The sequence below is a fragment of the Vigna umbellata genome, chromosome 8, assembly GCF_029865625.1.
Source record: "Vigna umbellata cultivar VRB3 chromosome 8, Vumbellata_1.0, whole genome shotgun sequence".
Classification (NCBI taxonomy): domain Eukaryota; kingdom Viridiplantae; phylum Streptophyta; class Magnoliopsida; order Fabales; family Fabaceae; genus Vigna; species Vigna umbellata.
Window position 1 is genome coordinate 42,692,362 of NC_142172.1, and position 15,633 is coordinate 42,707,994.

The 15,633-nt window shown below is 29.1% G+C and overlaps 1 protein-coding gene and 1 long non-coding RNA gene across 3 annotated transcripts; one reads left to right on the top strand and one right to left on the bottom strand.

Moving 5' to 3' along the window:
• Positions 1-1,220: 1,220 nt before the first annotated feature.
• Positions 1,221-4,489, bottom strand: LOC148194770 (uncharacterized). 2 transcript variants are annotated; one of them, XR_015781739.1, is made up of 6 exons: positions 4,188-4,489; positions 4,021-4,079; positions 3,152-3,329; positions 2,809-2,991; positions 1,765-1,993; positions 1,221-1,683 (listed from the first exon to the last, which is right to left on the bottom strand). It is a non-coding gene; the product is annotated as an uncharacterized LOC148194770 (long non-coding RNA). The 2 variants fall into 2 exon arrangements; XR_015781738.1 differs by having other exon boundaries at positions 4,183-4,489.
• Positions 4,490-12,022: 7,533 nt separating this feature from the next.
• Positions 12,023-15,280, top strand: ACYB-2 (Cytochrome b561/ferric reductase transmembrane protein family). Its single transcript, XM_047294675.2, has 4 exons — positions 12,023-12,259; positions 14,054-14,102; positions 14,207-14,406; positions 14,619-15,280. The coding sequence occupies exons 1-4, from the start codon at positions 12,116-12,118 to the stop codon at positions 14,913-14,915; spliced, it is 690 nt and encodes a 229-aa protein (XP_047150631.1). The 5' UTR covers positions 12,023-12,115; the 3' UTR covers positions 14,916-15,280.
• Positions 15,281-15,633: the final 353 nt, after the last annotated feature.

Consider the following 15,633-nt stretch of genomic DNA (forward strand, 5'->3'; position numbering starts at 1 on the left):
TTATATCTTAATTTTAAAAAATTTAATTTAATTATTTAAAAACGAATATTTAAAATATAAACTTAAATGAGAAAAAAAATAATATTTAAGTATAATTCAAATCAAATTATCCAATAAATATTAATGTAAATAAATTTAATCTAAAAAAAATTAAATAAATTGTGTTTAAAAATTTAACTTCATAAGTCTAAATAAAAATAATAGACTTTTCAATGGCTCCTAAATTACAGGAGTTGATATTAAATAAAAAGTACGACGAATTTAGTTACAAATAAAAAGTTCATACAATTACTTATACGATAATACATTGTTTTTAATCGAAATCTTTTATATTTAGCAAACATAAAAAATTGTCTTCCTGTACGATTTATGCTAAACAAGGGTGAACAAGTTGTGAGAGTTCGATCATTGTTGATTTGTCTAGCCTACATTTTACTTGGATAATGATACTTTTACAATATTTTAACATCTACATATCATTCTGTGATTGGTTTGTATTGGTATTTATGATTATTATTATTGATTGTGGAGTAATTTTGAACCAATCATAAAATGACATGTAAATGATATTAAAATATTGTCAAAGTATCATTATCCATTTTATTTAGATGTTTTGATCATTGCTGATTTGTCTCTTTCTGACTCTGTAAAAGCACAAAATTCGTTACTTGTGAATTTTGTTCCTAGCTTATTGTCGTCATCTTATCAATGTCACATAGAAGATGATATTAATAATATGTTCTCTTTTTTTCTTTCTAAAATGATCACAATTTCATAAATACTAAGATGGCGAATCTTGATCGATCTGGAAGTGGGGTTTGCACTTGATTTAAATATTTCGTCTGATATAGTAATTATATTGAAATAATTATTCTGATAATACACACAAATTAAACCAATAGAAGAACATAACCAATTAGATTAAGAGTTTCAAGAATAATTTAAAAGGTTTCAAAACTAAAGCCGTGTTACTTGAGTTTTTTAAATAAACTTTTCATAATAAAAATTCAGAGCAAACTGTCCTGAACAACGTTTCCATTATTATAGGTAATGTTATAATCATTAATATTTATGAAGATAATATTTAAATATAGATTTTGGTGATATGAAAAAAAAATAATGATTGTTTTATAAGAAATTAATGAAACTTATATAGTATAATTTAAATATTTAATTGTTTATGCTAAAATAGTGAAATATAAAAAGTATTTTAGCTGCACTAACATCTTTTATACACAGAGAGAAAACCTTACTATTACTAACAACACTGCTATTTCTACAATCAGATGAACTTTTTTCTTCAGTTGGTCATCTTCAATCTTCAAAATCAAGGACTTAACTTGGTGTCTTTTTTTACCATAATTAAGTTTCACAAAGATAGTTCCCATGTTCTGACTAAAGAATGACACTAAAACACCAACACAGAACTGATTCAAAGTTATGTTTGAATTTAAATTCCTGAAAACCATCTGGAATTATCAGATGGTCATTTAAGACTGTTGGACCAAAATCTGATAACTGAGGTACACCCTTTGCTTAGAAGATGGTACCTTATCTTTACAATTACTTGCAATTGGAATCTCCAAAACTGTTGCACAGTTTCTTGACATCATAAAGGTAGAGTTGATCTGAGAGACAGCACATGGCATGAGCAACAAAGAGAAGAAGAAATGTGGTCATATGCTGCAGAATTCAACAGATATCTTGAGCAGTCGGCACACACAATAAAGAGAAGGACACATTTTTATGGCAACAACTACATACCTTAATCAATAACTGAGTCATTTTGCACTTAAAACAGAAAAATGGTACCATCACCAACGGATGAGTACGACATATTTAGTCAATGTTGTTTGAGTGGTTAAAGGAAGTAAGAACACTGCTACCAAATAAGGAACTAGCACCTCAAGGACTGAGACCCCATCCATCCACGATATCTTCTGGATATGGCACCATCATGAGGTACTTCTTGCTTCCGATCAATAGTACGTATCTGTATATGAATGATAAATAATGCATAAAATATAGCCAGTATACAATCTAAACAGAGACGGTAAAATTTATAGCCTGATACAATGTAGAAATTGCAGGAAAAGGCCCCCATGAACACTGAAAATCTTGTTTTCAATTAAGGCCGACAAACTGCAGTTTGTTGTAGTCAGCATATGAAATTATAAGGGAAGTCACAAATAACACTATTTGGTTTCTAAAAGGTTGATTTATCACCAATCTGGTCTTCCAAATAACACTTTTGGTCAGCTCATTAAGTCGATATTGAAATGTAGTCCCATAAATCTGATATCTCGATTAAGGATGAAGTTTCATCAAATTTGGAAATTTGGTCAATAGATGTAAATAATCTGTTGATTAAATTGATGTAGCTATTTGGGTTAGACGCTAGTAGGTTATCATTTTGGAATTTGAGCGGTCACGACTAAACCCTACAGAAAGAAAAGCCAATTGAGTAATTGCAGTAAAAACGAAGGAAGAATAGAGGAAATATAAACAGGCCAAGAGGGGGGAACTTTAGAATCTTATAGTAAACAATCTGCCAACCACTTTTATTAAATTATGAGAATAAAAGTTGCAGAAACAACTGCCAAGCAACTTTAAAATCAGATTCATGTCTTTTAAGTATGATTTACAAACAACTAGTCGTGCACTACTTTCAAATATTTATTAAATGGAAACTAACACAACAATACTTACAAGAGGGATATAAAATCAATCCAATCATGCACCAGCCAAAAATACTTCACTACCATCACTGGAAAGTATCACTCGGAAAATAAATTGCTTCTATATTACCTCTCCTTTGGAAAACCAAGGGTGCCCGAGACTGGCACCATCCCGGTGAGGGTGGTATCCACTAAAACTTGGTAACTGCTGAAGAAAGACTTGGACTAATGTGGGCAATCTTATCTGCATAATCAAACATCTTTTATGTTCTTCTTGCAATCATATCTGTAGTAGGAGCACCCACAAACATCCCTGCAATAAGTACATATATGGGCAAGGAAAGAATTGACAAAGAAAGATAACTTTTAGAAGATTAAACTCTGATATTGAATGACACAATCCATTTATTAAAGAATTACGTAAATAACTAAAGCCAATAAAATAATACAACGGACTATGAAAAAGAAAACACCTCCACATGCTTCAAATAATCTGGAGCATCAGATTGATGCATGTATTTCACACCTTCAGCAGCATAAAATTTAGATGTGCATTCAAGGAATGACTTCTCAAAGCTTTCTGATTTCTGAATAAATTCCCAAAGCAGTAAACATCTTCAAAAGATGGGTTTTACCACTGCTTCGCCTTTTCTAAGAAGACAAAAGAAAAAACAAGTAACACATGGCACAAAGAATCTTACAACCTCATAAAAGCTTCATATAACACTTCACATTCAAAAATGAATAATACATATAACATGTGAATATTTTCAAAGAACAAAATAACCCATAAAATCTAGAGTATTTAGGGTTTATAATGAAAAAAAATATAGTAAACGGAATATTTAGGCTTTACAATCCAAAAATCTAACCTTTTCAATTGATAAAATTCAAAAAATGGTACCTTACAAAAAATAGAATAATGGAAATCAGATAAAAAACCGAACTTGTATCCACAAATCAACTATGCACTAAAACTATACCACACAAAAACCAAACCAATAAATATAGACCAAAACTCAACCAATTCATACAAACTCCTTTACTAATATATGACGATGATGAAAACAGATGGAAGAAAAGTGTTGTCGTAAGGAACTAGTATCCAGAAATCAATCAATAAATCAATAAACACCAAAACAGAAAACCTGTATGATAAAATCCTAAACAGAAAAAAAAAATAGAGACAAAAACAAAACTTGTATCACAAAAGTTTACAAACAACTAATCACACCACTTAAGAACCCAACAAACGACAAAGAACACGAAAATAGTAAGTGCCCAAACTTCATCGACACTATCACAACGGACATACCAACATAGGTAAAAGAAAATAACTCACCTTCAACCTTATGGTGCCCGGAAATAAGTAGAAAAAGAAACAATCCTTAAAGCTTCAACCTTGAACAAACAATACAAATATTACTTATCAACTATGAGAACGGAAATATCAAGATACGAAAATAAAGACCTCCACAACGAAGACAACAACAACAAAAATTACCTGACCTAAAATGCAATGGTAACTAGAAAGGAGGTTGAAGAAGAACCTAAGCTATTTGAACCAAGCTACAAGACAATGAACATTATGCAGAGAACGGAAGCTTTCACACCAATCTATTCGACCTCTGCACCACGTCCATCAACCACACTCACAGCCTCAAAAATGACGAAAGGAGCGGTAAAATGGTAAAAACCACAAATACCATTGCAGAGGATGAAGAAAGGTTTGATACGTTGAAGACAAAAAAGACATTTTCGAAAACAACTATGAATTGACCAAATAACCTGACAGGACGCAAACAAAGAAAAACAACTCTAAAATGATCAAATAACCTAACTATGGGACAGGTATCAAACAAAGAAGTAGGGTCAATTTAGTAGTTGCGTTAATGGTGTTTTTCCTGTAGTTGAATTATATTTTTCAAAATAATTTTTTAAAAGGGTTAAATATGTTTTTAGTCCCTAAACTATTGGCCGTTTCTGGTTTTCGTCCCTGTTTCAAAGTAAGGTACAATTTGGTCCTCATTCTTTTCGAAACGTTCGTTTTAATCCTCGAAAACTAAACACTGTTTAAAAATTTGGTCCTCATTTAGCAACAAATGAGGACTAAAACCAAAATTCCAAGGACTAAAACGAACATTTCGAAAAGAATGAGGACCAAATTGTACCTTACTTTGAAAGAGGGACGAAAACCAGAAACGGCCAATAGTTTAGGGACTAAAAAGATATTTAACCCTTTTTAAAATAAGTTTTTTTGAACAACTTTTTAAAATATTCAATTTTTCAAAATAAAGATTTTAGAATTTGATATAGACATTCCTCTTCTGTTTATAGGTTTGATAATAGTATTAACAAATAAGCAATATAGAAGAAAAAAACTACATTGTACCATATAATTTTCACCAAATTCAACGAATAACTTTTTGCTCGTTCTTCGTTCCTACATTCTCCGACATCTCCCCGAGTGAGACTCCAGACTTTCCTAAAGGTAATGAAGGTAACCAAGTGATAGCATGGTACAGTTAAAAGAGAGAATTTTAATTTTTTTCGCTACTAATACGAAAGTCAAGATATAGTAATAATGAGGTTCCAGAAGACAAAGACCCATTTTTAGATCTTTCTTTTCAATTTTTTCTTTTCTAAATTTTAGACTTTCAAAGACCCGTGGTTGTTGTGACGTAGTTATGGGTGTTATACTTTTTTACACCACCAACTTATAAATATTTATTTAAGTATTTTTTATTTAAATCCATTTGCTTATGGTAGTTTGTATAGTTTATTTCGTTCTTTTTTAATTATTATTTGATTTGGTTTGGTTAAATTCTATTTTTAACGAATTCGTGTTTTTTTTAAATATTCAATCGAGTTTTTATTAATGTGATTTTTTCTGTTAAATCAAAGTCAAAAGTGTTTTAAATATGTTATATGTTAAAAATAAAAGTAATATATGAGATACTAAGCTTGAAGTTTACTAAATATTTGATTGTATGCATACTATATTATCAACTCACTTTATTATCCATCAAGAATCAGATTATTATAATTTGAATTCTTGATAATTAGTATTACTTAATCAGTTATAGAGAGATATAATTTTTATATATATATATATATATAGGGGTTTGCTAACGCGCACGCCTGTTTTTCAGTTGGTACATTTTAGCAATGTGTACCGGATTTTAGTAGACAAAAATATTCTTATATATTATGAATTCCAAGTTTTAAGGTTAAGGGTATTTTAATAATTTTCATTTTCAAAACTTAAAAAAAAAAAAAGAAACCCCCCAAACCCTTACTCACCTCTCTCATTCCTCTCAATCCTTTCTCTTTCATCTCTCTCACTCCAACCTTTTCTCTGTCATCCCTACTCTAATCCCAATTGAAAAAAATCAGAAACACATGCCTTTAAAAAAAATTTCTTTGTAAAGAGTTGAGTCATTGACATATTCACCTTCAAGGCAAAGGTTCATTCAAGATCTCTTCAATTTCACCATCTTCACTAACCTCTCTAATTTCATCATATGTATTTGTTGAATCATCATCTCTAAAAAAATCCTCGAGGCCAATTACCAATTCTTTCTGATGTCATTATGCTTGTGAAAATTAGATAAAATTATATACGACAAAAATTATAAAATGAAAACTCATTATAAAGTCATTTTTTTGTAAGAAATTGTTTAACAACTGAGTGTTTTTGATTTTTTTCCAGGCCAATTACCAATTCCTTTGATGTCATTATCCTTGTGAAAATTAGATAAAATTAGATAAGACAAAAATTATAAAATAAAAACTCATTATAAAATCATTTTTGTAAGAAATTGTTAAACAACGAGTATTTCTGAATTCTTTCCAAGTCAATTACCAATTCCTTTATGCTTGTGAAAATTGGATAAAATTAGATAAGACAAAAATTATAAGATGAAAACTCATTATAAAATCATTTTTTTGTAAGATTGTTTAACAGCAAGTGTTTCTGATTTTTTCAATTGAAGCTACGGCAGGGATAACAGAGAAAAGATTGGAGTGAGAAAGAGGAAAGAGAAAGGGTTGAGAGGAATGAGAGAGGTGAGTAAGGGTTTGGGGGGTTTCTTTTTTTTTTTTAGTTTTGAGAATGAAAATTATTAAAATACCCTTAACCTTTATAAGGATATTTTTGTCTACTAAAACCCGGTACACATTGCTAAAATGTACCAATTGAAAAACAGGCGTACGCGCGTTAGCAAACCCCATATATATATATATATATATATATATATATATATATATATATATATATATATATATATATATATATATATATATATATATATATATATATAATTATAATTAACTTATTTATGACATTAATTTTGATTAGATATTTTCTTCTTCAAATTATTAGTTTTAAAAGTAATTTTAATGAAAGATCAACTAGTAAAGGATGCTTATAACTATATAAACATTAATCATAGAATAAAACAACTAAATAAATCTGTGATCCATAAAATTGAAAATTGATGTAAGTTTTATTCTTATTAAATCAAATATTAACATGTGAAAAAATAGTCATTCATATTTATTTTATAAAAATATTTTTCTGAGTAAAATTTAATCCATGCTACGTATTTTGAAATGTTTTCAAACCCATCACTTTAAAAATTCCGTCTATTTTTCTAATTCACTCACCAAACTCTTTAAAGTTCATTTTACAAAACCTTTATTATGTTTGAATAGGAAAAACTAATCAAGTTCTTTTCCTCATTCTTTTCTATTTATGTTATTTTTGTTTTAGTGAGCATAATTCTTACTTAGATCAGTTCAAACAATTTTCACCTACTTAATTACAAAATTCATAAGAGCATTAAAACATTTTATTCGTTAACAAATACTAAAGCAACTTCAATGTTAAATTTTCTTTATCTAAGTTTTTAAGTAAATAATTCAAAGCAAATATTTTGCAGTAAGAGAGTAATGAAGAAATGAGACCAAGAAAAAGTTTGGGTCAAAAGCAAAAACCTAATTTGCCTGTGATGTTTTATTATTGAGTCAATAGCCAAAGCCTAATTTGCTCCTGAGGCTTCATTATTGGGTCAATAGCAAAAGCCTAACATGTCCGCTCATACAATTCAATAAGGGTGTTACTCCCTCCACCCCCACACGTCTCTTCCTCCACCTCCCCAATTTTCTAAAATGCCAATTATATCCTTCTAAAATGACAATTATATCCTCAAAAGTTAAAATTTTTTATTTTTATTATTTTAATATTTTAATTTATTTAAAACTTCTGATTTACTTCCTCTGCACCTCTTTCTCTCTTCCATTTTCGTTTACCTTTCTTTCTTCCGTTAAGCTTCTTCTCCACCTATAACAAATTCATATTTTAACAAATTCATATTTTAACAAAATTATTACGTTTAAAAACTAACCATATATAACATTTAAAATTATAAATTACTGTAAATAAAATAAACAAATAAAATAAAAACGAAACGTAAGAGGAACACTGCCTCTGGACGGATGACATCCTTCAACGGATGTCAACATCCGTTTAAGGCAAAACGGATGTCGACATCCGTTTTGCCTTAAACGGATGTTGACATCCGTTGAAGGATGTCATCCGTCCATAGGCAGTGTTCCTTTTACGTTTCGTTTTTATTTTACTACGTTTTGCGGCTCATGCAAGGATTATAGGCTTGGATATTAAAAGGATTATTGGAAGTATGGGAAGGATTTAGGGTTTAGGATTATTGGAAGGATTATGACTACGTACCTGGAGAGGAACCACGACAAGGACACTACACCATAAACGCATTGCACCACGTACTGCACCGAGAACAAGAAGAAGATTGTTTGATAATTCTTTTCACGATCACCAAGTTTTGTAGAAAAATATTTTACTCATACAAGGAACTACGTAGGTTATCAGTGAAATGTTATAAATGAATAAAATTAAAAAACAACAATTTTAAAAATAAAATTTTACTGAGGGGCAAAATAGTAAAGGAAAGGTGGAGGAAGGGGCAAAATAGTAAAGGGGAGGTGGAGGAAGAGATGTGTGGGGGTGGAGGGAGTAACACCCATTCAATAAACCTAAAATTTCTAAATAAGTTTGCAGAATGGCCCATAAACTTAAACATTTTCACTTTCGCATAATAGATCTTGAAAATTCTTAAACGTCTTTGTCAGTCATTCATTAACTCAATCTTTCACAAGATAACAAGATAATTACAACTCTAATAAATCAATGAATTATTTGCTGCAAACAAAATTTTCATCACTGTATATTTTAAAATAACGAAACAATAAGTGAAAAAATGGATTATATTAATTTAATTGTTAGTAATATTTAGGAAAGTATGATAAAAATATTTAATTACGATTAATGATGTTTTTTGTGAAAAAAAGAATATACAAGGTAATCCTAGTCGCCAAAAGGGAATACGAGTTATGAGGTCATAAAAGGGAGCTTTCTAAGCGTCTGATGGTTGAACTTTGATATATTATATTTATGAAAAGTGGTAGATAAAGTTGTGAATATTTAATATCATAACTAGTACAAAAAAAGAAAAAAATGTTTGAATGAATTTTAAAATTGTGTTTTATAATGTTTTGTTTTTTTTATTAATTTATAGGCACTGGTTGAGGAAGATGAGTGGATTTTGCTGCCATAAAAGTCCAAGTTCATTCGAGCCAGCGTACACCAACCACAAATAAATGAATTCCTATACCCCACGTCCATGGCCCTTTAACTATTATTATTATTTAAAAATAATTTATTAATTTCAAGGTTAAGTGTTTTTTTCTTAATCATAGATTTACCCTTAGAATTTTTTTTAACAAGCAATAATTTTTAAACTATCATTTATAAGTGTTGTTATAGCAGGTAATTAATTTCAATAAATTTTGTATACATTTTTTAATTGCGCTGTATAAGTATAAAAAGGTATTTATTGCAATAAATTATGACATTTTTAGTTTAATTTTGAAAAATTAACGTTATGTTCATGATTGTTTTTAAATTAAAACAATCTTCTTTAACGTTTATAAATATTATGTTAAATTTCGCGGTAACTTATTTTTAGAACAAAAACATTTAGAGCATAAATCAAACAACTTCAAAATCAATATTACAAATTTAATTTAATTTAAAAGTTTGTCACTGGACGTGATCAACGATCGGATAAAAAAGTCCAGGGAGAATAAAAAATACAATGAAAAAGTGGTGTATCAGTGATTCACTGGACGCGACTAATCAGTGAAAAAGATGACTAATAATAATTAGTGAGGTTTAGAATAACATAATAGTTATTGCTTGCTTTCGCTTTTTTATAACAGAAGCGTTGGAGATTGAGCCCTCCATAATTATAAACTAAAGTTGGTATAATAGTCAACATAAAATCAATTTTAGATGTTTTTTTAAAAATATATCTCTTTCCATCAATTATTAGTTGATAATCAATTTTAGATATTTTTGGATAATCAACTCATTATTAAATGAAATTAGATAAAACGTGTTAAATTGAAGTAAATTATCTTTAAACTATTTTATTTAAAGGTTGAATTATTATTAGCTATGTTTATATTATAATTAAGATTCATTTCAATAAAAAAAATTCATCAAAAAATCTATAAATAAAATTAAGATAAAAATAATAATTTACGTATTTATTATCTTTATTATCTAAATCGAATTAATTCTGACATTTAACAACTTTTATCGAATACTTTTCGATAAATGTTGATGAACAAAAACTAAAGACTAAAAGTAAAGAACTACCTTGTAAAAAAGAAAAAACCAACCTCATAGACCGGTAACAATTTTAACTTTTCTTTATAATTTATTTTCATTAAATTTCCAATTAAAATATATAAAAAAGCATAAAATAATTTTTTAAATATTGAGATATTAAAAATATTTATTTTCTTTAATTTTTTTCTGAAAATATTTGAAAATTTTAAAAGAACATTTTAACCTTATTTCAAATTAGCTTCCAAACCTTGTCGGTGTGAAAAATTTGAGGCAAAGTTCCCCATTTTTAAAAATCAACATATTTATATTCTAAATTTATAAATATCTCATCTTTGGTTTAGAAAAGAAAAGCTAAATAATTAGAAGAGAAAACAAATAAAAATTGATAAATTTTTAAATTATTTGAAAATGAAAGAAGAAGAAGAAAAATGTATGTATAAATCAGTGACCCTGATTAATTGAATACTAGGAAAAGTGGGGCCATTTGTTTGTTGATTGGAGCCGGGTCCAGGATCGGGGCGGCTGAGCAACATATGAAAATTTTGTTTTTTATTAATCATTTTTGTTTATTGTCATTTTAGTTTCTATATTTTAAAAGTCTGTAATTTAATTTTTTTATATACTTTATTTTATTTGCCTTAACCATAGATTTAGCGTATTTATTGGAAATTTCATTTAATTAATTAAAATATGAAAAAAGAAAATAAATATATGATAAATTAAAAATTACTTTTCAAACGTAAAAATCAAGACTGTGAAAAAAAAAGATAATGATACTTTGACAACATTTTAACACTGTGTGTGATTGGTCTATATTGGTGTTTATGATTATTATTACTGTGGAATAATTTTGGACCAATCACATAATGACACGTACACAGTGTTAAAATGTTGTCAAATAAATGTTGTCAAAGTATCATTATTCAAAAAAAAAATAGAGAAACCAATAAATTCAAAATTAAAAGGATATCAAAATTATAACTTAACTAAAAATAAACAAATCAATCAAGTACAGAAAAAGAGCTTAAATGAAAAAAAAAGCGTATGAATGTAAAGTTTTTAATATTGTTGACCAATAAAAAAATATACTTATATGATTTGTAAAATAAATATAACCAAAAATGTGAAATTTAATTTTCTTAAAGTTATATTAAATCACACTCTTATTTATTTTAATTTCACATCTTTATTTTATTTTAAAAATATATATTTTTTATAATCTTTTACAAACATTTATTTAACTTTTAATATTTTAAATTTTTTATTTTTATTTGAAATTTAATAAAATTTTGAAATAAATTAAAAAAACGAATATAAATGTCTATTTAGAGATCATAAAAAATTGATATTACTTCGTAAAAAAAATAAATAACAAGTATCTATTTTAAAATCAGAAATTATAAGTGTCATTGAAGATTGTCTAATTTCCAAAAAAAAAGAAATGGAAGTTAATACACAGTGTACACAAGAGAGAAAAAAACAGATGGAAAGTGAGGAATTAGATGGTGACACGTGGCAACGATCTAGCGGATAATGTAAAAGATCTAGATGGGGCGCATGATAAGGTCAAATAGGGTGGAGGCTCCTGATATCTTCTTATATACTGATTGGAGTTTGTTTGAATTCACAGATTGAGAGAGAGAGAGAGCGTGTTTGTTATAACCTCCATTGAAGAGAAGGCAGAGAGAAGAGAAAAGAAGAGAAGATGGGGTTAGGTATACCTGCTTTTCCCTTGACGATCGTGACTCACGTTCTGGGCGTGGTTGCCACCGTTCTCGTATTGGTTTGGCTCGTCAATTTCAGGGGAGGCTTGGCTTGGGAAGATGAAAACAAGCAACTCATCTTCAATGTATGCTTCCACCCTCTCTTTCTTCAGTTTTAGATAACTTTACATGTTAGACTACTTCTTCCTCATTCCCCAACTCTAATTTTTCCCTTTACTGTCACTCTTATCCATTTCTTTTCGAAGTAAGTTTCAAAGGATAATGATTTGTATGTTTTTAAACCTTAATAATGTTTTTTTTAACTTAGATGAATATGTTTTTATCTTTTCAAATTATATTTTACCGTGATAAGTATGGAGATATTTTTATGCTTAGTAAAACTTCTTTATAAGTATGTAATTGAACATGTGTAATTGTGTAAAAAAAATAATATTAACAGTTTTTTTACCCTTTCTTTCCCTGCTTATTCCTATAATTAATTATGTTAACACTGATCTTGTTTTTAATAAATACACATCACAAATATTAAAGACCAATCATGTTTGGAGTTATTTAATTATTAACTAAGTTAAATGTTATATTAAGACATGTTTGTTATTATTGTATTGCAGTGAATATTTACTCTAAATTAATATATATATATATATATAGATACTTTCTCAAATTTAAAAATAAAGCGTTGGTGGCAAGAGGTGACATTAGAAGTATCTCAAATTTAATACTTGATTCGTTAAACTAGTTTGTGTCTGAAGCTCTGAAACGTTGCTTTTGATATGATTCATTTATAGCAAATTGTACTAACTGGGATGTTTCTTAAGGGCGTGAACCTCGTGTGATATATATACCTATATTATATTTATGAGGATGCTGCTAGTTGTCATAAAATTCAACGTGAGATATTATTTTTATATCTAAAAGAGGGCATTCATATAAACCAGTGCCAGATCACTCTGCTCAAAAAAAGGAAATACCATATTCAGTAGCAGATCCCTTGGTTGTCCCATAAATTAAATAAGCTAAGATATGTTTTAATGGCTAGCTAATGATGGCTAAAGAAGCTGACTTACTTTAGCTTTATTTTGGTATGTTTATCTAATAATTTAAGAGGGAATGTTTAGGTAATTATTACCAAGTTTCTGTTTTACTGCTCTAGTCACTTTGAGTGTTGCTATTGCAAATTGAATCCCTAGTATTAAGAATGTTGAATTCACAGGTTGAACAGAGCCTGAATTGATGTAACCTTTCAGTATCAGAATATACTCTTATATGCGAATAAAATAGAATTGGGACCTAATTTTGTTTTCCTATTTTGTCGGTCAAGTCCTGCTTTCTAAGCTTAACTGGAAAATGAAAACTGTGTTTCGGAAGCTTTGCGTGTACATTCTTTATTATTATTTTATTATTTGTCGATTAATTATTGACCATGTTTTCACTTGTGGAACGCACATGGACAGACATGACATGCTTATCTGTTTTGGACTTGAGTGAGAAATAAACTAGCCGTCACGTGCCACCTATGGCTGCGTCTCTATTTTCTTGGTCAAGAGTTTTGAATTTTGGGTGTCTATCTTCTATGATTAATTATTTGAACATGCCATTTGCACATGTCGTTTCCTTCAGGCAGAAAATCAGTATGCCTATCAGTACACTCCTTTACATTTGCATGCGTCTGTGATTAGAAAAGAACGCGATACTCTGAGATGGAGTCCTTTGAATTTTATTTTTTGAAGAGAGAAAAGTATAATTTTTTAAATTCTCTTAATCTGAATTAACATTATGGCTTATGCATCAAGAGATCAAAGAAATGTCTGTACAATATTTTGTTACACAATTTGGTTGATGTACAGAGTATTTGTTGCTGAATTCTGATATTACTTTTTGGAAGTCCCTATAACTTACGTATATTTTCCATTATACAGATTCATCCATTTCTTATTGTTTTTGGCCTCATAGTTCATGGAGGTGAAGGTAATCAAAATACTTTCAAAGGAATTTCTTCATTAATCAATTCCATTTGACTTGTTAACCCACTAATTGTTTCTCTGATTTTCTCACACGGAAAATATATTCAGCTATTATAAGTTACAAAGCTCTTCCCCTGAAGAAGGAAGTGAAGAAAGTGGTACACCTTGGTCTTCACGGAGCCGCTTTATCACTTGGAATAATTGGAATTTATACTGCCTTCAAGTATCACAATGAAAGTGGGATTGCCAACCTATACAGTTTGCATTCATGGCTTGGAATTGGGGTTATTGTCCTCTATGGCATTCAGGTAAACCACTGGGTGTATATACCAGGCTATCCTATGAATGTAGTATACCTTGGATTCAGGATATGATTATGGTTAAGTTTATGATTTTAGTTTAAGCACCAGACATATACTCTATGGTGCAAGCTATGAATTAAAAATGTGGACTTTGCTTGTGTCCAAATGAAACTCAATTATTTACTAATTTTGTCTAACATTGTGTTGGTTACCTGCAGTGGATATATGGGTTTGTGATCTTTTTCTACCCTGGTGGGACTCCAGATATTAGACGTTTCTCTCTTCCTTGGCATGCACTGTTTGGGCTCTTTGTGTTTGTCTTGGCTGTGGGAACAGCTACTCTTGGATTTCTGGAGAAGCTCACTTTCTTGGAGAGCACAGGATTGGATAAGTATGGTTCTGAGGCTTTGCTTGTGAACTTCACTGCTATCATCACAATCTTATTTGGTGTCTTTGTTGTGCTATCTGCTTTAGCTGATGCTCCTGCAGCAGCAGATGACTATGAAGCAATATAAATTTTTGTCTGTATCATATTTTTATTCTTATGAAATAATCTCATGTCTGCTATTAGTTTGTGTGTATTGGGTGTAGGAAGAAGGAACCAATTTGTTGTTTGTATTTTTGGGCATAATAAAGTCTGTGATTTGATCATCAGTATCAACACATCAACCCAAAAGTGTGTGATCAGTCACTGGTTTACGTAAGGTTTATTAGTTGTCAACTTAAACTTGGTCAAATTGCGGCCAAATATTGAAAATTCAGTCTGTAATTTTAGTGCATGTTTCTTTTTCCGTCAAGTTTGATCTGAATGTGAATTCAGCTCTTTACTTTGATACAAGTTTTGTGGATTGAAAAATAAAAGAAATCTATGTTCAGTGGAGTTTCCACTAGTTTCTAAACACTCTTTTATTCTCTGACTTTCACTTTCTTGTTAATAGATATAAGGTAGGAATTTCAAATTTGTACATAATTTACTCTCAATTTTATACTTCCTACGAACTAGGTTGAAGAGTAGTCACTAACAAAATATGAGACAAGACACCAGTAAAATGTGGCTTTTAGAGAATTTTGAAGAACAGATATAAGTGGATTAAGTGAATATATTAGAGATTGAAAAACTAAAGTATGTATGTTTAAGGGTTAATAATTGATAACATAAATGAATTTATCAATATTTTTGTACCAAAAAGATACATTTTCTTGCAACGCATTACAAAAGCTTCAAATGTTAAT